We start from the raw sequence: 22,874 nt of genomic DNA on the forward strand, positions 1-22,874 counted from the left end.
TTTCCAGTTGGGAGAATTGGACATGTAAAATGATGAAACTAGATGACTATCTTATGCCATACACAAAATTAACTCAAAATGGATTAAAGACACCATAATATTCCTAGAAAAAGCATAAACAGTAACCTCGCTGACATCCGATTTAGCAATGTTTTTGTGGATCTGACTCCAAAGTCAAGGGAAACAAAAGCAAAAATAAACAAATGGGGCTACATCAAATTAAAAAGCTTATGCACAGTGAAGGAAACCATCATCAAAACGAAAAGGCAGCCTACTGAATGGGAGAAGATATTTGCCAATGATATATCTGATAAGGGGTTAATATCCAAAATATATAAAGAACTCATACAACAATAAAAGAATGAACAACCCAATTAAAAAGTAGGTAGTGGGTATGAATAGACATTTTCCCAAAGACATATAGATGGCCAACAGGCACACATGAAACGATGTTCAACATCGCTAATTATTAGGGAAATGCAAAACAAAACTGTAATGAGATATCACCTCATACATGTTAGAATGGCTATTATCAAAAGGATAAGAAATAACAACTGTGGAGAGGAGGTGGAGAAAAGGGAACCTTTTTCTGGGTTGGTGAGATTGTAAATTGGTGCAACCACTATGGAAATCAGTATGGAGTTTCCTCAAAAAATTAAGACTAGAACTACCATATGACCCAGCTATTCCACTTCTAAGTATTATTTGAAGATAATGAAAACACTAATTTGAAAAGATGTGTGTGCCCGTATGTTCTCTGTAACATTGTTTACAATAACCAAGATATGGAAACGACCTGTGTACCTGTTTCCATCAATTGATGAATGGATAAAGAAGATGTGTGGTGTGTGTGTGACATTCTTTTTATGAGTCTACATATTCAAGAGATGCCTATATATATATATATATATATATATATAAAATGGAATACTACTCAGCCATAAAAAATGAAATCCATCCTTGTGGCAACAAGGATGAGCCTTGAAGGTATTATGCTAAGTGAAGTAAGTCAGAAGGAGAAAGACAAATACTGTATAATTTCACTCATATGTGGAATCTAAAAAAGCCAATGCACAAAACAAATGCACAAATAAAAACAAACAAACCCATCAATACAGAGAACAGTTTAGTGGTTACCAGAGGGGAAGGTGGTTAGGAGTGGGTGAAACTGATGAAGTGTGTCAACTCATATGGTGATGGATGGTAATCAGACTTGTGGTTGTGACCACTTTGTACTGTATGCAGGTGGTGAATTATAATGCTGTATACCTGAAACTAATATAATTTAAAAGTTTCATAGCTTTAAAAGAATTTCACTTGAACATTTGTCAACCGTTGCTTGGTAAACTGAGACTTCTCATATTATGTACATATATGTATTTTTCAGGTTTAGAGCAATTTGTTGGAAGAATGCAAGATTTTCGATTATACCAAGTGGCACTTACAAACAGGTAAGCAGATCGTAAAACTTTATACCTGACGTGTAAGGGTAAATGATAAATTCATTTAAGTAAGAGTATCATGAAGATTACAGCATTTTCCATCTTTACAGTATTTGGGAAACATCATCTAATTGATGTTTACAGTGTTTGCTGTGGCTTAGTCTATGGTTGTTATTCACTAGTGCTACTCTGTTGGGTAACTCCTCATAATATAATATTGATCAAATTCTGTACAAAGGATTTCTTCTAAGAAAACTAGACTTTTGAACAAGTTGTATTATAGAATTTGGGATACATTTGTTTAAATGTTCTGTATGAAGTTGTTTCTGATACTTAAGAAACTGCTATACTTCACTCTGTATGATAATCTCTAGGTCCATCCACATCTCTACAAATGACCTTTTTATGGCTGAGTAATGTTCCATTGTGTATATGTACCACATCTGTATCTATTCATCTGCTGATGGGCATTTAGGTTGCTTCCATGACCTGGCTATTGTAAATAGTGCTGCAGTGAACATTGGGGTGCATGTGTCTTTTTGAATTATAGTTTTCTCTGGGTATATGCCCAGTAGTGGGATTGCTGGGTCATATGGTAATTCTATTTTTAGTTTTTTTTTTTTTTTAACATCTTTATTGGGGTATAATTGCTTTACAATGGTGTGTTAGTTTCTGCTTTACAACAAAGTGAATCAGTTATACATATACATATGTTCCCATATCTCTTCCCTCTTGCGTCTCCCCCCCCCACCCTCCCTATCCCACCCCTCCAGGCTGTCACAAAGCACCGAGCCAATATCCCTGTGCCATGCGGCTGCTTCCCACTAGCTATCTACCTTGTTAGTGTGTATATGTCCATGACTCTCTCTCGCCCCGTCACTGCTCACCCTTCCCCCTCCCCATAACCTCAAGTCCGTTCTCTAGGAGGTCTGCGTCTCTATTTATTTTTAGTTTTTTAAGGAACCTCCATACTGTTCTCCATAGTGGCTGTATCAATTTACATTCCTACCGGCAGTGCTAGAGTGTTCCCTTTTCTCCACACCCTCTCCAGCATTTGTTGTTTGTAGATTTTCTGATAATGCCCATTCTAACTGGTGTGAGATGATACCTCATTGTAGTTTTGATTTGCATTTCTCTAATAATTAGTGATGTTGAGCAGCTTTTCATGTGCTTCCTGGCCATCTGTATGTCTTCTTTGGAGAAATGTCTATTTAGGTCTTCTGCCCATTTTTGGATTGGGTTGTTTGTTTCTTTTAATATTGAGCTGCATGGACTGTTTATATATTTTGGAGATTAATCCTTTGTCCATTGATTCATTTGCAAATATTTTCTTCCATTCTGCAGGTTTTCTTTTCATCTTGTTTATAGTTTCCTTTGCTGTGCAAAAGCTTTTAAGTTTCATACAGAATGAAGTAGGTCAGAAAGAGAAAAACAAATATCATATATTAATGCATATATTTGGAATCTAGAAGAATGGTACAGATGAACCAATTTGCAAGGCAGAAATAGAGACACAGATGTAGAGGACAAACATATGGACACCAAGGGGGGAAAGTGGGGTGGAAGGGTGGTGGTGGGATGAACTGGGATATTGAGATTGACATATATACGCTAATATGTATAAAATATATAACTAATAAGAACCTGCTGTATAAAAATAAATAAAATAAAATTCAAATTAAAAAAAGAAACTTCTATATCTGCCTTTTAAAATTGCTTTGCTGAATTTGTAAGTGCTAGAGAATGTAGAACAATGGAAATGATTAATTGTTTTGATATATGGAAAGATCTCAAGAGACTGGGCTATTAGGCTTGGAGACAAGATGAGTGAGTAATTTGAAGTATTGTTATATATTTCTGTTTCCAGTGAACAAATAACTATGTAGACTTGGACTATATTTAATGAAGTATTTCCTCATCTTGAGAATAGGTGGGAAATCTTTCTTAGGCATTTTTCAAGACATGTAGGCTTACATTCTGTTCAGAAAGTTAAAGTGAAATTCTGCCTGAGACATCCTTTGAAGTTTGTTTCCCAAGTTATGATTTGATGATATAATAGTAAATTGTTGTATGGATGAGTTGCTCTTATTCACTTCAAAAAGAAGAATGTTTATTCCTATTTCTTTAAGGGAAATGTAGATTAGTATGGTGAATTTCCAAATGACAGGACTAGCTCTTGTAAAGTTGAAAAGCATTGCTCTTGTGGTGCTGCAGTGGTCAGTGGTATGTCCATTAGCAATATACACATTTTTTTATTCGTCTATATGATCTAGAGATGCCTAAATATAGGATGCTGTACCACTGAAACACAGTCTTGGGGAGATTTACTGCCACTAGCCTCACCATCTTTTAAATCACCTTTGTCTAAAATTCTGATGAGAATTGCATTGCATTGCAAATAAGGATTTCCCTGAGATAAAGGTCTTACTGGATGGTCACTTTTGGCCCCATGCAACATGTGATATCAATTGAAAACTATGAATGAGATTTAAAGAAGAAGGCATGCCTTTATGCAATTTAGTGAATGAAAAAGCTTCCTACCTCCTCCATTGCCTTCGGTGGGGTTGGAGAGAAGTCTAGTCTCTCTACTTAGACCTGGGTTACTGGTGTTGGCCTATCTGAAATGTCTGGAAAGGTGCTATGTGGAAGAATGCCTATAAATAGAATGATTGATTCTGCTCTAGATCAGTATATTGCCCTTATAGGAAAAATTAAATATATCTGCCTGAAACTGGCGTTCTTCTTTGACTCTTGGCAGTGGCGATATGATCTGAAGCCATTGAAGCATCTTAGGGTGCCAGAATCTGTACTGATGAGTCACAGGAAACCATTGACAAATGGTCTTGGCCTCAGTCCCTTTGCCTAAAACAGCAGCAGATAAAATGATACTTATTTTCTTACTTCTTTCCCATGGATAAATGAGAGACCCTATCTATAACTTTCATTATTTTCAGTACATTATTGTTCGCTCTCAGTGGTAAGTCAGCTGAACAACCTAAGTTAATGTTGCCTTTCTTTTTATTACAAGTAGGCCCAGTAAAATACTATATCTTAATAAATGTCTTGATAATCAGTCAAGGACTTGTTCATGTTTCTTGATGTACAAAGTTAACACTTAAGAAAGTACTGTTTTTACACAGAGAATAGACTTGTGGTTGCCAAGCGGGGTGGGGGAGGGATGGAGTGGGAGTTTGGGGTTAGCAGATGCAAACTGGTATATTTAGAATGGATAAACAACAAGGTCCTGCTGTATAGCACAGGGAACTATATTCAATATCCTGTGATAAACCATAATGGAAAAGAATATAAAAAAGAATGTATGTACATGTATAACTGAATCACTTTGCTGTACAGCAGAAATTAACACAACATTGTAATCAACTATACTTCATTTAAAAAAATGTACTGATGTTTTTGATATCCATTTTCTGAGAATGAGTATGTTTATTTGGCCAGGAATGACTTTGATTTTATGTTCTGTTTAGAAAATTATTAAAGCTAAATGGCTGCAAATCAAAACAAAATAGTGATAGACATTGGTAACACCTCTTAGAAGATCTGTCACTGTTGAGCTATTGGTCCTTACCGTCTGCTTCTTGACTCCCACAGAGAGATTCAGGAAGTTTTCTCTGGAGATCTGCCCAGATTGCATACCCAGTCACATTGCCGTTGCCCTGGCAGCCACCCTCGGGTTCCTCGTTTGGAACAGCGATACTGTGTTCCTAATGATGCAGAAGACACAACCAATAATAGGGTGTTACGGCTGAATCCTGAAGCCCATCCTCTTTCTTTTGTCAATGATAACAATATTGGTACTTCGTGGCTTTCCCGTGTGTTTACAAACATGACCCAGCTCAATCAAGGAGTGACTATTTCAATAGATTTGGAAAATGGACAGTATCAGGTAATTTGAAACAGTGGGATGTGTGTTAGTTTCCAGCGGTGGCTTCAACAAATGACCACAGATTGAATGGCTTTACACAGCAGAAATTTCTTACAGTTCTGAATATCGGTAGTATGAAATCAAGGTGTTGACAGGGCCGTGCTCCCTCTGAAGACCCTGGGGAAGAATCCTTCTTTGCCTTTTCCAGGTTCTGGTGGCTCCTGGCATTACTTGGTTCAGGGCAGCATAACTCCAATCTCTACTTCCGTTTTTCATGGTCTTCTTCCTTGTTTCTGGGTGTATGTCAATTCTTTCTCTTTCTTCTCTCATGAGGACCATCCTACACCCAGGATTATCTCCCCTTGAGACCCTTAACTTAATTACATCTGCAAAGATCCTATTTTCAAATAAGGTCACATTCACAAGTACCAAGAGTTCGTACTTGAACACATCTATTTGGGGACACATTTCAACTATAAAGTGAAAACTGAATTAGGCAATTGACCATTACCTTACTAAAGTAGTGTATTATAATGTATGAAATAAAAATATTTCAAAGAAGGTATGTAGGACCTAATATTTTAGAGAAAAATTAGAGATTTGTGTCAAAATTATATGAAATATTGAAACATCTTTTCAATATCAAGTAGCACAAATGAATAAAAACTGAGGTCCTTTTTTTAAATTACTACTTAAGAAGAAATATATAACAATTATTTCATATAAGTAATGTTCTTTTTTCATCTTTATAACAAACTTAATATTAATTTCCACCTTAATTTATAAAATTCTTGAGAAGAGGGACATATCTGCAATTATAGAATGTGTGGCCTTTACTATATGGCTATGAAATTTCTGGATATCTAATAAATATTTGGTAATTATCATTATAAGGAAGTAAGTTATTATATTTGAATCTAACAATTCCATGATTTATACTGATGGGTCAAACTTAATGCTTCAGTGACAATAATTAACATCCATTTTCAGGTGTTTTACATCATCATTCAGTTCTCTAGTCCACAACCAACAGCAATAAGGATTCAAAGGAAGAAAGACAACAGCCTAGACTGGGAGGATTGGCAGTATTTTGCTAGAAATTGCAGCACTTTCGGAATGAAAAACAACGGAGAATTGGAAAATTCTGATTCTGTCAACTGTCTTCAGCTTCCCAAGTATGAATATTTTTAAATGATTGTCTTTGAATGTATTTAGGAGTTAATTTTAAGAGACTAATGAGCAGTAGTAACCTACATGTAAGCTAACCAGGTTGGTAGAGACTTCCTTCTACCACCAACTTTCTTAAGGCAGAGTTTTCTAGGACTCCTCCCTAAATTGAGTTTTAAACAATGTTTAAAATTCTTGTAAAACTTTAGAGTATCTCTTGCTTACAGTCTTACTTGTGCTTTAAAATTGATTTTCAGATTGTCTACCAAGTTATCTATATTAATAGGATTTTTATTATGTCCTCAAGGAAATGTTTTACTATATTTTTCTGTAATGCTCTTATATTGTTTGTATATGAAATATATGGAATATGTTTGTTCTCCCAGCATGAAGAATTTAAGCTATTATTAATATTGTGTTGTGATTTTTGTTTTGTCAAAAATATGAATATCTTATGATTTCAAATTTCATCAACAGTTTTACTCCATATTCCCGTGGTAATGTCACCTTTAGCATCCTAACACCTGGACCAAATCATCGTCCTGGATACAATAATTTCTATAATACCCCAGCTCTTCAAGAGTTTGTAAAGGCCACACAAGTACGACTTCATTTCCATGGACAGTACCATACAACTGAGACCTCTGTCAGCCCCAGACACAGATACTACGGGGTCAATGAAATCACCATCACTGGAAGGTAGTGTTCATTACCAAGGTTTCGAGTGTGATTTTCATTATGAATATTGTTTCTAATTAGACTTTTGTCATACTTATTTTAAAATACATTAACTAAAATTTCAGAGCAAGCCAGATTCTAATCTTCATGTACTGAATTGGTTTCATAATCTTAAGATTTTGTGGGGAGATTTGTATGCAAGTCTTTGCTGTACATAATATTACACTGTTATAAAATCAATTTTCAAAAGCTGTTTGGTTTAGAAGTTATGATACTATGAATCCAACTTAGAAAATATTTACCAAATATTTTGCTTAGTTTGTTCTGGAATATAATTTTCAAGTATTCTTGAAATCAAAGAGCAGGAGCTAGATTTAGAGTTACAACTATAGTACCAGCTAGTTTATAAGTGTTGGGCTTGGTCTCCCTGAGTCCACAATTCACAGTTTTATGAGGAATATCTGTTTTCCTTTAAAGGAAAAATCTCATATACTCTAATTAATTTATAGATATCTGATCTAATTGAGAACAAATTTAAACAAATGAATACCTGGAGAACTAGGAGGCAGCATACTCCCTAGTATGGAAATAGTGCATATATAGACAATATTTAAAATTGGTTTGTACTAGAAGAATGATATATCTTGTGAATAAAGAACATCTTTCAAAACAGATCAGAATATCAACATGTAAGTGTTATTTGTTAAGTCATAGCACAATGAAAAAATAATACTATTAAATTTTCACCATCTAATTTTGGGGAAAAAATTGGAATTTGTTAACTTTATTTTCCAGTTTATTCTGAACTGTATAGTCTTAACTGTGTTGTCAGTAGTTGCAGTAAATGCCTTTTCTTGGCAGGTTTGTCACATGGTTAACATAGGTGTAAACAACCCAAGATGGGCTTGAAAATTTCCTTCATGGTCAGTGTGGTTTGGATATTAATGACGATCCTTCCCGTACTTAAGTTAATTTAAAACTGTTATGAATATACACATGATTAAAGAGAAACTAATTTTTGTGTTGATTAACACATTTGTCTCCCTTGTTGGATTCACATAGTGGATATATATATATATATATATATATATATATATATATATATATATATGTAGGTCTTTAAATATATTCATGATTGAGCTGGTGTTTCTAAGGAGTTGTCTGACGCTCATGTTCACAGGTGTCAGTGCCGTGGTCATGCTGATAACTGTGACACGAAAAGCCAGCCCTATAGATGCCTCTGCTCTCGGGAAAGTTTCACTGAAGGACTTCATGTGAGTTCTCTGTTTATGCATGGGAATCTCAAAAAAGAGGTGTTGGGTTGTTGAATATAAATTCCTTAAACTTGATTTGGTCTAATTTCTGGGTATGAGTAGAAGTAAATTGATATGAACTTAAAATGTTAATTATTTCAGAAAACTTTTTCATAGAGAAAAATTAAAGCCATCAATAAATTTGAAAATTTCATTTAAAAATACTCTAAGAGGGAAATAACAACTAATACTAAACGCAGAGATTTTCTTTTTCCTTTCTTTTCTCATCTTTGTTTCATCAGCATCTCATGTTTATCATATTTTATAAAACAAGTTTTAAGGTATCTGAATAGATGGGGCTAAAAGAAAAAGGGTCACATTACTACACCTAAAGGGTAAATTTGTGCAAAGGTACATAGAGAGATCTTTATGTACGTCCATCAATCAAGTTTAATTCATTACTGATATCAGGAATTTTAAGTAGTTAATTTGAAAATCTACAGTAAAATTACTTAGAAATTACATTATTTTAGCTTGTCTGTGATCATCAGGGTAAGTTTCATAGTTGAAGTGGAAATTTAGCGACATCATTAAGAATAAGAGGTAAATGAGAAAAATTTGAGAGAGGTTTGTTAGAAATATTCAGCATAAACATCAGTAACAGCTCATATGAAAGAGGGTTACAGCAGCAGTAACAATCATACCAAAAATAAGAGTATGGAGTCTTCAGTAAACGGTGTTTGAAGCAATTGGCTGCCAATTTGTAAGAAAATAAAGTTCGAGGCCTACCTCATGGCATGTACAAAAATCTAGGCGCTTAAAGAATTAAGTGTAAAAATAACTAAATTTATTAAAATAACGATTAGAACAGTATTTCTAAATCTCAGGTGGGGGGGTCTATATAAGTGTAGCATATGAAATACACAAGAAACAAGCATATTAGGAGTCATGAAAAAATATTGACTTTTTTTCATATAAATATTTAAAATTCTTTATAGTGTAAGGACTAAAATAACTATAGTGTAATGATAAGTGATGAGGCTGATAGAAAATATTTACATCATATTAACAGATAAAGATTTGAGAGCCCTCTGAAAAGGCAAAACACACTGTTCTTCTACAACTACTGCTTACACTTCTGACACCAGATGCATGGGGTTTTTCTACACAAAGCAATTCACTTCTCTGTGGACATCAACTGGGTGTCCTACAATTTAATTCAATTCTGACACTAACTGGAAGTATCACAGGCCCCATGGGTTTAGAGGTCAGTCCCACCAGCGGAGCTCTCACTTTAGATGCCAGCTGCAAGTAGTGGGTCCCCAGGTTAACTACAACTTCGGTCTGACTTAGCTGCAGATTGGGAGTTCCCCAACCCCCTTTTTGGTTTGATAATTTACTAGAATGGCTCACAAAACTCAAGTAAATACTTTACTTATTAGACGACCATTTATTATAAAAGGATGCAACTCAGGAACAGCCCAGATGGAGGGGATGCATAGGGAAGGTAAGGAGGAAGGGGCACAGAGCTTCCGTGTCCTCTCTGACCATGCCACCCTCCCAGCACCTCAATGTGTTTATCAATCTGTGGGCTCTCTGAACCTCTTCAGCCAGAGTTCTTATGGAAGTTTCATTATGCATGATTGATTAAATCATTGGCCATTGGTGATTGAACTTGACCTCTAGGCCCTCTCCCTCCCTGGAGATCCAGAGATGGGGCTGAAAGTTCCAACCCTCTAACCCTGGCAACCAGCCCCTGTTCTTAGGGTGTTTCCAAAAATCACCTCATTAAAATAAACTCAGGTGGGGTTGAAAGGGACTTGTTATGAATAAAAAAAGATGCTCTTTTACCTTTTTGTTCTGGAGCTATTTTAGGAACTGGGGACAGAAACCAAATATTATAACAAGATATGTCCCTATCATTCTTATCAGTTAGGAAATTACAAGAGTTTTAGGAGCTGTGTGCCACAGCCCAAAAATATAATATATTTTATTATGTCACAAACCCTAATACACAAAAACACTTTAAGAATAATTAGAAAAATAATAATGATAAGGAGCAAATATGTTAACAAGTAATTTACAAAGAAGAACTGACAATTTTCAACAAACGTGAAAGTTTACCCAACCTCAGTTTTAATTAGAAAATTGCAAATTATAATAAAATATTGTCTTTAACCTATCAAATTAGCAAAAAGTTTCAAAACTGGTAACATTTAGGTTTGTGAGAATGTGAACTTTTTATATATCATTGACGGAACTACCAACTGGTACAAAAATTTTGGAGGGTAATTTGGCCATACGTATATTAAAGTAAAGTTGTAAATACAATGAGTTACACTATGTAGGTGTCATTCTAAAAAGCAGTTCTGCATTGACAAGAGTATGGAATGGTTGTATCTGTATCTGTGGTTACATAAATATGGGATTATAGGTTAGTGTATTTTAGCTTTTAAAATAATAGCACTGTCTCTGGACTCCTGTATGACTTGTGAGCTTCCTTGCCTCCTAGATCTTTCCCTGACTTGTTTCGTTAGTCACTTCACTTCTCTGTGTAGTTTGTTTTAGAATTTCATGGAATATCTTATTCTTTTAAGACCATCTGTAAAGGATTTGGCAAACTCCATTTCTGTCGTCTGAGATTCTTAATCTAATTTGTTTTTGACTACAACATTAGTGCATATAGTTCAATGGCAAGAATATTATCTAAAATGCAGGCTTCCTCTGGCACATTTAGGATGTAATGCTGATCTTCAGTTTCAACTCATGGTCTTTGATTTGGTTACAGCCACCTTTCTTTCTATGTGCTCAAACCAAAACTTTCATGTTCTAATTCAGAGGCCCCTTTCAACTTTTTCTCCAGATCATTGCTTTATACTGCTGATCTTTTTATTTATACATTTAGTCTTCCCTATTAGTTGATAATCCCTCTGAAAAAAGGAACCTTCTACAGTTTTTGGATATCTAACACTGGAGGCTTTGAGTTTGATTTGATTAGTATATCATGAAAACAAATCTTTTGAAAAAGCATTGATTTTAATGTTTCATCGTATGGCTTATCATGTTGTCGCAGAAAGGAAATTCATTGGATTAACCTGATTGACTCACTCTTTATTCAGCCATAATTGTGTGTTTAAATTTTGGGGATTTTGATTTGTTCTTGATTTTAAAGTGACATTTATTTGGTTTTTCTTAGTGTCTTCTCCTTTTAATCCTTTAAGATAGACACTTCTTTCCTGGCAGTCAGTGATTTCTTTCATTAACCTCACCCTTCCTCTCCAAACCTATTAATTACCTAACTAAAAAATGCTCTGGGATGAATTGAATAGGGCACTTTGATCTGAATCTGTCTAATAAATGCAAACTGAGGACTGGCTAATACATTCATTTGATATGTTGTTATCTGAGCTTCTCTTGCTTTATTTTGACTAGTTAGTTCCTCTCCTCTGCCCTCACCCCCATCTCTCTTCCTCTCCATGCCTCATTCCATTTTTTCCTTTTTCTCTCTCTTTAACTGCTCATGGTTAAATGATATTTTATGATTCTTGCATGATTTCATGCTTCCCCTTAAAAATAGAGCCATTAAATGTATCACAGCTTATGATTGGTTTCAGAAGTCAAGTTGGGATTTTCAGACTTGGTCTCAGGTGGTGACTGTTGGATTATGAACTAGTGAAATAATTAACTATAATTTAGGTTGAGAATATGTTTTAATGCTTCTTGTTTCGACACTAAGTGCCTTTTGAAAACAAAAGTTTCAAAGTTGACTTTTCTGTTATTTTCCTCCTGTCATATTTTGATAATTCGTGAATGTAGCCATAAATAAAAAAGCAACAAATATCATTCACTTACCAAAGTTTGGCAAATGCAGCTGAAGGGAAAAAATAAATAGACTGTTAAGTTGAATGATTTCTCAGTCTTATGATATTTTCAACCGTGTGTTGAAAATAAAAAATGATTTTATAATGCATTCATAGCATGAGCTTCTCTTTTGTTATCATTCTAGATATTTTAATACATGTGGGACTTAGGTATCTGAAAAAGTTGTCTTAAAATAATTTGAAAATATATTTATTCAAATGCTTTTCACGTTGTTCCACTTTTTAAAATAATAAGTTTTGGTATATAAGCCATTCATATCCTATTGGAACCAATGTTCTTTTTAAAGATCTGGACATAATCCAAAAAGAATGTCTTCAATTTCACAGTATTATGCTAGCAATTAATAATATTACTCAATAAACAGGGCTTTTGTGAATTATATTACAGCCATTTGGTAAACAGATGAAAACGTAAGATTTGAGAAGATGCCAGTTCTGGGCAATTGTCAGTCCTATGAGAAAGTGTTTTTAGCGGAAGTGAAAATGAATGAAGTCGGGGGAAAGGAATGGAATGCTGAATTCAGAAGCAAGTTCATATGTGGAGCCATTCTAGAGAATTTTCTGTATGAAACATTCTCTAGTTGTTTATAAAGTTGATGTTAGGAGCTGGTGGTCCTCAGGTGGGAACAGTGTTTAAATAGTTTTTTCTTTATTTTCCAACAAAAGTTTTCACTTTTCTTTCTTTCTTTTTTTTTTGGTTACACCTCTGAGTTCTCTTAATTAGAAAGTAGTCCAATACTATGCCCATGTTCCCCATGGCAACAGTTGGCTAACTCAGGGTAGCAATTACCATCTTCAGAGCATTATCACTGTTCAGTTGCTGCTAAATTTACTACTGTCCTTAGCTTTATATCTAGGTGACCTCATTCATGTTAACTACCTGTCTTCAGACACTTTTAAACTTCTGAACCCTAAAAAACAAAACTCACTAATATTGAGACTTACACTAGTAGCCAGAATACATGATTATTTATTTTGGGTATAGCTGGATTGGCAGTCTATTAATTAATTAATACATGATTATTTATTTTGGGTATAGCTGGATTGGCAGTCTATTAGCTCCTATTTATTTTGTGCATTCATAAAATTATAAAACTAACAAATAACCAAAAACAACTCAAGAAAATCTATTACCAAAAACACCACTGATTCTAAGATGAACTTAAAAGCACACTTACTTTTTCTTAAACGTTTTTTGAAACCTAAAGCATTTATCTTCGGGAGGCTGACTGACTCTCCTCAGTGCTGTTGGACTGGGAACTCTGACATATTTTGGTATGGTATTGGCAATTTTAAGGCTTTGACTTTAATGTATTATGTATGCAATAAATTAGAATGGCATATTTCATTAATAGAGAATAATTTTTGCATACTGCCACATTTCTTCCCTCCAAATGACTGAAGCAGTGAGTAATTAATTTACTGATCCATTTTAGGATTAATCTATGGAAAAACAAATCCCAACAGACTGGATGCTATTCAAAAACTTTTGAGCAGAGTTGAATGTTTTAAAGTAGATTTCAGGATTACATGGCATTGCACTTGCATGGATCATATGATTGTTGATACTGTTTTAAAATGAGTAATTTTATTTGGATAATTATTTTCATTTATGTATTTTTAACTTCAATAATTTTTTGAGATAATTGTAAATTCATATACTAGTGTAAGAAATAATACAAAGAGATTTCTTGTCCCCTTTACCAAATATGGCTCATGGGAACATCTTGCAGAACTACTGTTTTTCCTTTTTAAATCAACTTTCTTGAAGTATAATTTGCGTACAATAGAGTATACCCATTAAAAAATGTACAGTTTGGGGCTTCCCTGGTGGCGCAGCAGTTGAGAGTCCGCCTGCCGATGCAGGGGACATGGGTTCGTGCCCTGATCCGGGAAGATCCCACATGCCGCGGAGCGGCTGGGCCCGTGAGCCATGGCCGCTGAGCCTGCACGTCCAGAGCCTGTGCTCTGCAACGGGAGAGGTCACAGCAGTGAGAGGCCTGCGTACCGCAAAAAAAAAAAAAAAAAAAAATGTATAGTTTGATGAGTTTTGGCAAATGTATCCCCTCGTAATAACCACCATGATCAAGATATAGAATGTTTTCCTCTCCTCACTCTTTTGTGTTCCTTCGTAGTCAATGTCTCCTCCCAAACCTCAATCCCAGGAAACCACCAATCTGTTCAATGTCACTGTAGGTTAATTTTGCCTGTTCTAAAATTTCATATCATGGAGTTATTCAATATGTGTTATTTTGGTACATAGGCTTTGTCGACCTAAAAAATGCGCAACATGAGAGTTGTAAGTTAAGTTTTATTTGAGGCAAAATGAGGACTGTAGCCCAGGAGACAGCATCCCAGATAGCTCTGAGAAACTGCTCCAAAGAGGTAGGCAGGTAGGTCAGTATATATGTGATTTTGGTGAAGGGGGAGTACATGCAGTCGAGCACGTATTGTTTTGCAGAAGGTCTCTGCTAGTCACGAGGAGCAGACATCACCATGAAAGATTTTAGTGCTTTTCTAGATATGAGGAGATACAAGAATTGGGCTCATAAAATTGGCTCCTGAAAATATCTATCTGAAGACCTGTTCTACCCATTTTTCCCAGAGCACAGAGTGCCTCATTGCTGCTCTCCACCTGAACTCCTTTCAGGGGGTGTTGAAAGTCAGCAGCTGCAGCAGCACATAATTTAATCCTTGTCGAGGTAGATGGCCAGTGCCCATGGCAAGGGCCAGTTTGTCATTGACAGCTTCTACATCCCATCCCCACAACTCCTTTGTACTTTATAGATCATTTCCTAACTAGTCCTATTATTAGCTTTATTGTAATAAAGTACCTCTGGTCCACCTGCTCAGGAAGTCCATTATAACTATCAAAAAATATGTGTTAAGATCATGGCAGAATACAACCCAGGAATTGGAAGCTTGTGTATGGAACTAACTAGTCTATGTCAACTAACATGGTGGCATAGCTACAATATAGGTCTTACTTCTTTTCCCCTCCTGTCTGGCACTTTCTTTACCTGGTCTAAGAGTTCAAGTATTGATAGAATCTAGCTTTAAGAAAAATGTTATCCATTGAAACTTGCATCCTTAGAATTTTTCATTTTCTTTTAATAGCTGCATGCCCCTTTCAAGGGCTCTGGGCCAAGAATGATGCGCTGACCACTGCCTCTGCCAAGCACGGGCACTTTGTTGGCTACTTAACTAGTCTTTCATCATCGTGTGACATCATTGTCTGCAGGGGTGGTCAAGCATTCACAGAGCAATTTATTAGGAACCATGAATACTTCCTTTATTCTGTGGCTCTGATTTGTGACCCTTTGATAACATTAATCATGGATTTTATGAGTTTTAACTAAAATCACACCATCAGTATGCATTTTTGTTAGTATTATAAATAGCAGAGCCAGCTTAAAGCATTTTATATAATAAACTTTCCTACCATTCAATAATTTGAATGGTGCCAGCGTCACACTCTACATTGCTTTTTATGTAAATGAATATTTCCTGTTATTTGAGAGAGTGTATTCCTTTAGAGCACTGAAGTCCAGAAGTATGAGTCATCATGACTAACTTGTGTCATATTTTTATTACACATCAAGCTTTATGACTTCTTATGTTTTCTTTTTGCTCACAGAAATTTTTTACTGTAAATGTATTTCATTTTATACGATAGTTTTGTAACACTAATGAATTAATTCATTTTCATGTAACTAGCATTCTGGCAGTTAGTATTATAGAATCTCCATTAGAGGTACATTTAGTGAGTCAAGGTCAAGAATTTCATTTCCTATCTGACACGTGGATGATATTATTAATCTTTGAAAAACACTTATACTTGTTTCCCCGAGATAGGTATATACATAAATGTCTTTAAAATGCAAGTTTAAAATGTGAAAAAGAGGTTAGGATCAAGGGGATAGATTGAGACAGCTTTATAGAAGAAGTAAATAGAGATGATGAACATATACAAATGAAGAAATATGATATTTAAGGGGATAAGGGTAAATAATTGTCCAAAGCTGAGGAATGGCATGATTCTTCTGAATCCTAAGTAGACTATGAAAAAAAATACATAGGTAAGATATAATGAATCTGATGATCATCAAAGACCAAGAGTGGATACTAAAAAGTAACCAGAGAAAAAGATAAATTATTTATAGATCTGAATTTATAAGAAACTGTGACATTGGATATCTCAATCCACAATAGAAGCCAGAAGACAGTGGAATAGTGCAATACCTCTGAATTCCAAAGAGAAAGTAACCAACAAACCTAGAATTGTATTTGTAGCTAAACTATCAATTAACAACAAGGGAGAAAAAATACATTTTTGTCTAACAAAAATTTATCAACTTCACCACCAGTAGATTCACTGAAAGAATTTTTAAAAGCTATACTTCGTAAAGAAATATAATGATTTCAGAAAAAAAGGCCTGATGTGCAAGAAGGAATTATAAGCAAGTGAACCAGTAAATATATATAAGCTGTATTAAATAATAATATTGTTTAATAATGATATATTTAATAATAAATGTAAACTCTATTAATAATAACATTATAGATGGTGGAGTGTATAAAATAGCAAGATACTCCTAAAATGGACATTAAAATACAGTTAAGGGAAAGGAAAATATTCGACTCCAGCCCCCTCTAGTCATCCTGCTGTGTCTAAGGGGTCAGACTGAGGGACTGTTACACACTCATTAAAAGCCTGAGACCTAATTATAGGGCTATTGAACACTTCTCCACACCCCACACCTTAGACCACATCACTAAAGGCATATTTTTATGGAGTTCCTTTAATCCAGTACATAATGTACAGTTTTCAAAAAAAAATTAAAAGGCATACTAAAAGACCAAAAGTAAAGTTTAAAGAGACAGAGCAAACTTCAGATCCAGATTCAGATATAGTAGAAATGTTGGAATTATCAGATTGGGAAGTTAAAACAACTATAATTAATATGCTACAGGTTCTAATGGGAAAATGATATAATACACAAGAACAGATGGGTAATGTAAGCAGAAAGATGGAAATTCTAAAAAAAAAGATATGCTAGAGATCAAAAACACTATAACAGGAATGAAGGATGTCTTTGATGGATTCATTAGCAGACTGGACACGGCTGAAGAAAGAATCTCTGAGCTTGAGAATATGTCAATAGAAACTTCCAAAACTGAATAGCAAAGAGAAAAATTATTTTAAAAAAAGAATATCTAAGAACTGTGGGACAGTTACAAAAGATATAATATATGCATAATGGAAATACTAGAAAGAGAAGAAAGAAATGGAAAAGAAGAAGCAATAATGACTGAGAATTTCCCAAATGAATGTCAGACACCAAACCACTAATCCCAAAAGCCTGAGAACACCAAGCAAAATAAATTCCAAAAATTTACACCCAGGTATATCACATTCAAACCACAGGAAATCAAAGATAAAGAAAAAATCTGAAAAGAAACCAGAAAAAAAAAACACACCTAACCTATAGAGGAATAAAGATAAGAATTACTTCTGACGTCTCAGAAACCATGCATACAAGGAAAATTAAATATTTCAAGTGTTGAGAGACACAACCCACCAACCTAGAATTCTGTAACTTGCAAAATTATCCTTCGAAAGTGAAGGAGAAGTGAAAACTTTCTCAAACAAAGTTGAGGGAATTTGTTGTCAGTAGACTTGTTTGCAAGAAATTCTTCAGAGAGTTCTTCAGAGAACAAAGAAGTTCTTCAGAGAGAAGGAGAATGATATAGATCAGAAGCTTGGATCTACATAAAGAAAGGAAGTGACTTAGAGATGAAATAAGTGAAGATAAAATAAAACATTTGTTTTTCTTATCTTAATTGATCTAAAAGATAAAAATTTGTTCAAAATAATTGCACGATATGTTGGGTTGGCCAAAAAGTTCGTTCCGATTTTTCAGTAAGATGGAAAACCTGGATGAACTTTTTGGCCAACTCCATACTTGATGATTATAGCTTATGTATTAGTGAATCAAGTGGCAACAGTGATACAAGGGACAGAAGAGAGGATCCAGGGGTGCTTTGTTTTGTTAAAGTACTTATTCTACCCATGAAGTGGTGTAGTGTTATTTGAAAGTGGACTTAGATTAATTGTAAATTATTGTAAATTAGTTGGAAATGCATATTACAAACTCTAGGACATCCACTTTTTTAAAAAGTAAAAAAAAAAAAGAAAAGGATAATTGATATGCTGAGAAAAGAGAGCAAATGGAATCACATCAAATGCACAGTTAAAACAACAAAAGGCAGAAAGAGTGGAAGACAAAAATAGAATCAAAGAATGAGGGCAATGAATAGAAAAGAGTAACAGATACAGTAGGCATTACTCCAAATATGTCAGTAATTACTTTAAACATCAATGGCCTAAACATCAATTAAAAGAGTTTGTCAGAGAGGATCAAAAACATGACACAACTATACATTGTCTACAAGAAACCCACATTAAATATAAAGACACATATAGATTAAAAGTAAAGAAATGGAGAAAGATATATCATGTTAACACTAATCAAACGAACACTAGAGTAAATACTGAAATATTAATTTCAGACAGAGCACAGTTAAGAGTAAGGAAAATTATTAGTGATAAGATGGGATATTACATAGTGGTAAAAGGGTCAAATCTACAAGGAGACATAACAATCATTAATGTGCTTGTGCCTAACAACAGAGCATCAAAGTACACAAGGCAGAAACTGATAGAAGAGGAAGTACAAATAGATGCAGTCACTGTCATAGTTAGAGTCTTCAGCACCCCTCTCTCAGAAATGGGCAGATCCAGTAGGCAGAAAATCTGTAAGGGCATAGTTGAATTCAACAACACTTTCAATCAACTGGATATATAATTGAACACCTAGATTACTTTGTCCAACAGTTGCAGAATATGCATTCTTCTCAAGCTCACTTGGAACATTCACTAGATTAACCACATTCTGGGCCATAAAACGCACCTGAACAAACTTAAAAGAAATCATACAATGTGAGCTCTCAGACCACTTGGTTCCAACTGTGGGAGGATATTTTATAAGTGTATATAGGACTACATATTTTGGTGGATCAGACGAATAGGAATATCCAAAGCAAAACCTACCAAATGATGTGTATGGTGGAAACATTATTGAAAAATATTTAAAAGACCTAAATTATTGGAGAACCACACCATGCTCATGTAGAGGAAGATTTAATATAACAGATGTCAATTCTCCCCAATCATAATATAAATTCAGTTTAATTCTAATCAAAATATTACAACAGATTTTTTTTCTGTGACTTGACAAACTTATTCTAACATAAAGATGATTAGAGGAGTGAAAACAGTGGAAATAAATTTGGGGAAGATAGTGGCAGGGTCTTGCCCTTTGCAATAATGTCTTATGAAGATAAATAACATTTTTCCCTTGGACTTTTGGGCACATGAAGGACAAACTAACAAAGGAAGAAATTGGTAAATGTGACTATGTTAAAATTAGAAACTTCTAATCATCAAAAGCTACCTTTTTAAGAAAAGAAAGAAAAACTACAGACTAGCAGATGATATTGGCAACACAATGCATATAGCAAAGGGAACTTTTAAATCATACAAACTAATTGAAAAACTTACCAAAATAACGAATGGGTAATTCACAGAAGAGGCCAGAAGTGGCAACTTAAATGGTCAATCTACATATGAAAACATCTGAACCTTTACTGGTTATTGATAAAGTAACCAAAACTATGAGATAACGGTTTATACCCGTGAGGTTGGTAAAGATGAAAAAATCTGAAAATTTCAGATGCTGACAAAGATGTGAATTACGTACTGAGCACTGATACGCCACTGATGGGAAGGTGCCACCACTGTGGAAAAACAATTTGCAAATATTTAAATGAAATACAGCAGTGGATATGAATGAATATAGGTATTGTGTCAACATTAGACTTCTCAAACAATGGAGTGCAAAAAGCTTGTTTTAGAATAATACATACAGCATACCATTTATGTAAAATTAAAACCATGTAGAACAATACTATGTTACAAGTAATACAAAAATATAAAGTATAAGTATCAAGAAATACTTGTGAATGAATATTACTAATTTCAGATGTTATTGGTAGGGTGGAATGTATACAGCATTTTATTTTATTTTCATCAGGTGGTGAATAAGGAACACAATTTGCTGTTTTTATAAATTTTGCATGTCTTAAATATCTCAACATAATTTTCCTAAAATATAATAATTTGATTTATTAATCTATTAGGAACATATTATCTACGTTAAGTATTCATCCTATCGGTAAAGACAGTGGAGGTGATGCTACTCTCTTCAGCATGGAATAACCATTACAAAATTAATGATTACTGTGTATCCGTATTGTTCTAAAGTGAAGCTTCATCATTTGCTCTCTTCATTTAACAAATATTTGTGAAATGCCTTCTATATGTAGAGCCTTATGCTAGAGTACAACCATAAAATCTTGATTATAGGTGCAAGTATTTGAAAATACTGACGGACTTTCATTTATGAAATTCAAAAAGATTTCCTGGAAGACACTAATTACTATAATAAATGGGGATGACTTTAATACAAACAAGTGATTCAGGCTGACAATTTGTCAACAAATATTGTTGACATTTTAAATCTTAAAAGGAAAAATTAAGTGCAACTATACTAATAAAAGGATTTTTAATTTACTAATGTAGTACTCATGTCTAGCACTAGATAAAATTTGGAATGTAAGTTGGCTTTATATCCAAATAGTAACTCAAATGTATTTTTATGTCTACTCATTAAACTAAATGACAGAGATAATGGATCATGCTTCTTAATATATGAATCCATATTTTGTATTATGTATATTATTTGGAACAGTTGCATGTAAAGAACATTTTTAATATAATCCATTTCTTTTTCATTAAGTTTCTTTTCAAAATATGCAGTTTATACTATACAAATGTGTTCTTTACTCCAGGCCATATTTTCTGGCCTACAAACAGGGTTAAATTATTATATTACACAGTAGAATTGCTTTGGCTTGGCCACTACCCACAAACTTGAGCAAATCTTAAAGTTCTCCTTCTGGACTCTTGGGGGAACATGTTGTATCTTCACATGTGTCTTTTTAGTGCACTGAACAAGTCACACAATAAAAAGAAAGGGGGGAAAAAAAAGAACAGAAAGCTCAAGGGAAAAATCAAATATCAAACACCATCAGTATTCAAAATTAATGAATAAAACTCTGGAGCCCATCATCCAGGTGCTTCCGCTTCATTCAAGGACTAGCCGTAGTTAGATGGTCTGTATTCACAAATCACATGGTAAAAAACCCTGTGCTTAAAAGTACATAGGCTATCAGTTATATTTATACAGAGACGATGTGTAGAACTGAATCAGTTGACTGAATAATTCTGCCTACAGTCTACTTTTGCAAGTGTAGATTTTGTTTCACACATTATTAAAATTTGTTTTATTGGATGATTTTCTAATCATTGCACAGTGCCTGTAGAGGTACAGACAACGCATTGCATGAATTAGAAAGTTTCTAAAAGTAGCCACCACATATTAATAGTTGAATTGCCAGACAGGCTTTGTATATTAAGTATTCACAATCATTGTATTGCCACCAATGTCTGATCAGTATTGTCGAATAGTATTAGTAGTTATTTAATTGATGCTATTAATTTTAGCACCTACAAAGCAGGTAAGTACAATTTTTCTGTGGGCACTTTAATTATATGAGAATTTCTAACTAGGGGAAAGATAATTACTGAGAAAGGAATATATCATTGAAGGCTAAATACATGAACATTTCTGTCTTCTCAATGGTGAAGCATGGTAATTGTTTTAAATTTGCTAATTAAGATTAGATAGTAATCCACAGGTAAAATTCTGCAGGTAAAATATTGCATTTACCTTTAAACCTTTTATGTTACTATTTAATTAAATACTGCACGTACTAAGGTACCATCCTGCAGCATGTTATAAATATAAGCAGTCTATTAGGTCATTCCTCCATACATTCATGCATTTATCAAACATATATTGATCACTTATTGTGTGCAAAGCATTCAGCCATTTTCTGTCTAGATTCTCTCCAGAGTTGGAAGTTTTATCTATGCTTCCACACCCACCCCACCCAATCTATCATGATGATAAATTAACAAGTTTGTGTAACAATACCTTTATGATTGGAACGTTAGAGATACCTAGAGAAACTTCTATTGGAAAAAATAGTTACATGAGTACACTGAAGTTTTTATGTTTATAAAGATGATTTCTCTATCTAGTAGACAAAAGAAATTACACGAAATGGCATCATTTGAATTACAACTACCACTACATTCGAAGGAAAGAGGAAGCTTGAATAGGGCCTGAGGACAATTATTATTATTAGAGATTTAAGACAAAATTTCCAACATACTGGTCTGGCTTCTACTGAGGAGAAAGGAGCAATTTATAGACCTTCCAAAGATCTCTAATTCATTTAGGCCATTTGGGAATAGTGTAACAAATAACCTCTTTTAGCTCAGTAAGTAGTACTATACTGACTAAAAAGTGAGCAGTTTATA

At 34.2% G+C, this 22,874-nt stretch overlaps 1 protein-coding gene across 1 annotated transcript in view; it reads left to right on the forward strand.

Moving 5' to 3' along the window:
* The window catches only part of USH2A (usherin), a 770,355-nt gene that overhangs the window by 87,579 nt on the left and 659,902 nt on the right, over positions 1–22,874 (forward strand). The window contains exons 4-8 of the mRNA XM_067729757.1: positions 1,388–1,451; positions 5,052–5,346; positions 6,316–6,500; positions 6,970–7,191; positions 8,351–8,444. Coding sequence (XP_067585858.1) covers positions 1,388–1,451; positions 5,052–5,346; positions 6,316–6,500; positions 6,970–7,191; positions 8,351–8,444 — 860 coding nt within the window. The remainder of the gene's footprint in view (positions 1–1,387; positions 1,452–5,051; positions 5,347–6,315; positions 6,501–6,969; positions 7,192–8,350; positions 8,445–22,874) is intronic.

Source organism: Pseudorca crassidens, chromosome 2, assembly GCF_039906515.1.
Source record: "Pseudorca crassidens isolate mPseCra1 chromosome 2, mPseCra1.hap1, whole genome shotgun sequence".
Lineage (NCBI taxonomy): Eukaryota > Metazoa > Chordata > Mammalia > Artiodactyla > Delphinidae > Pseudorca > Pseudorca crassidens.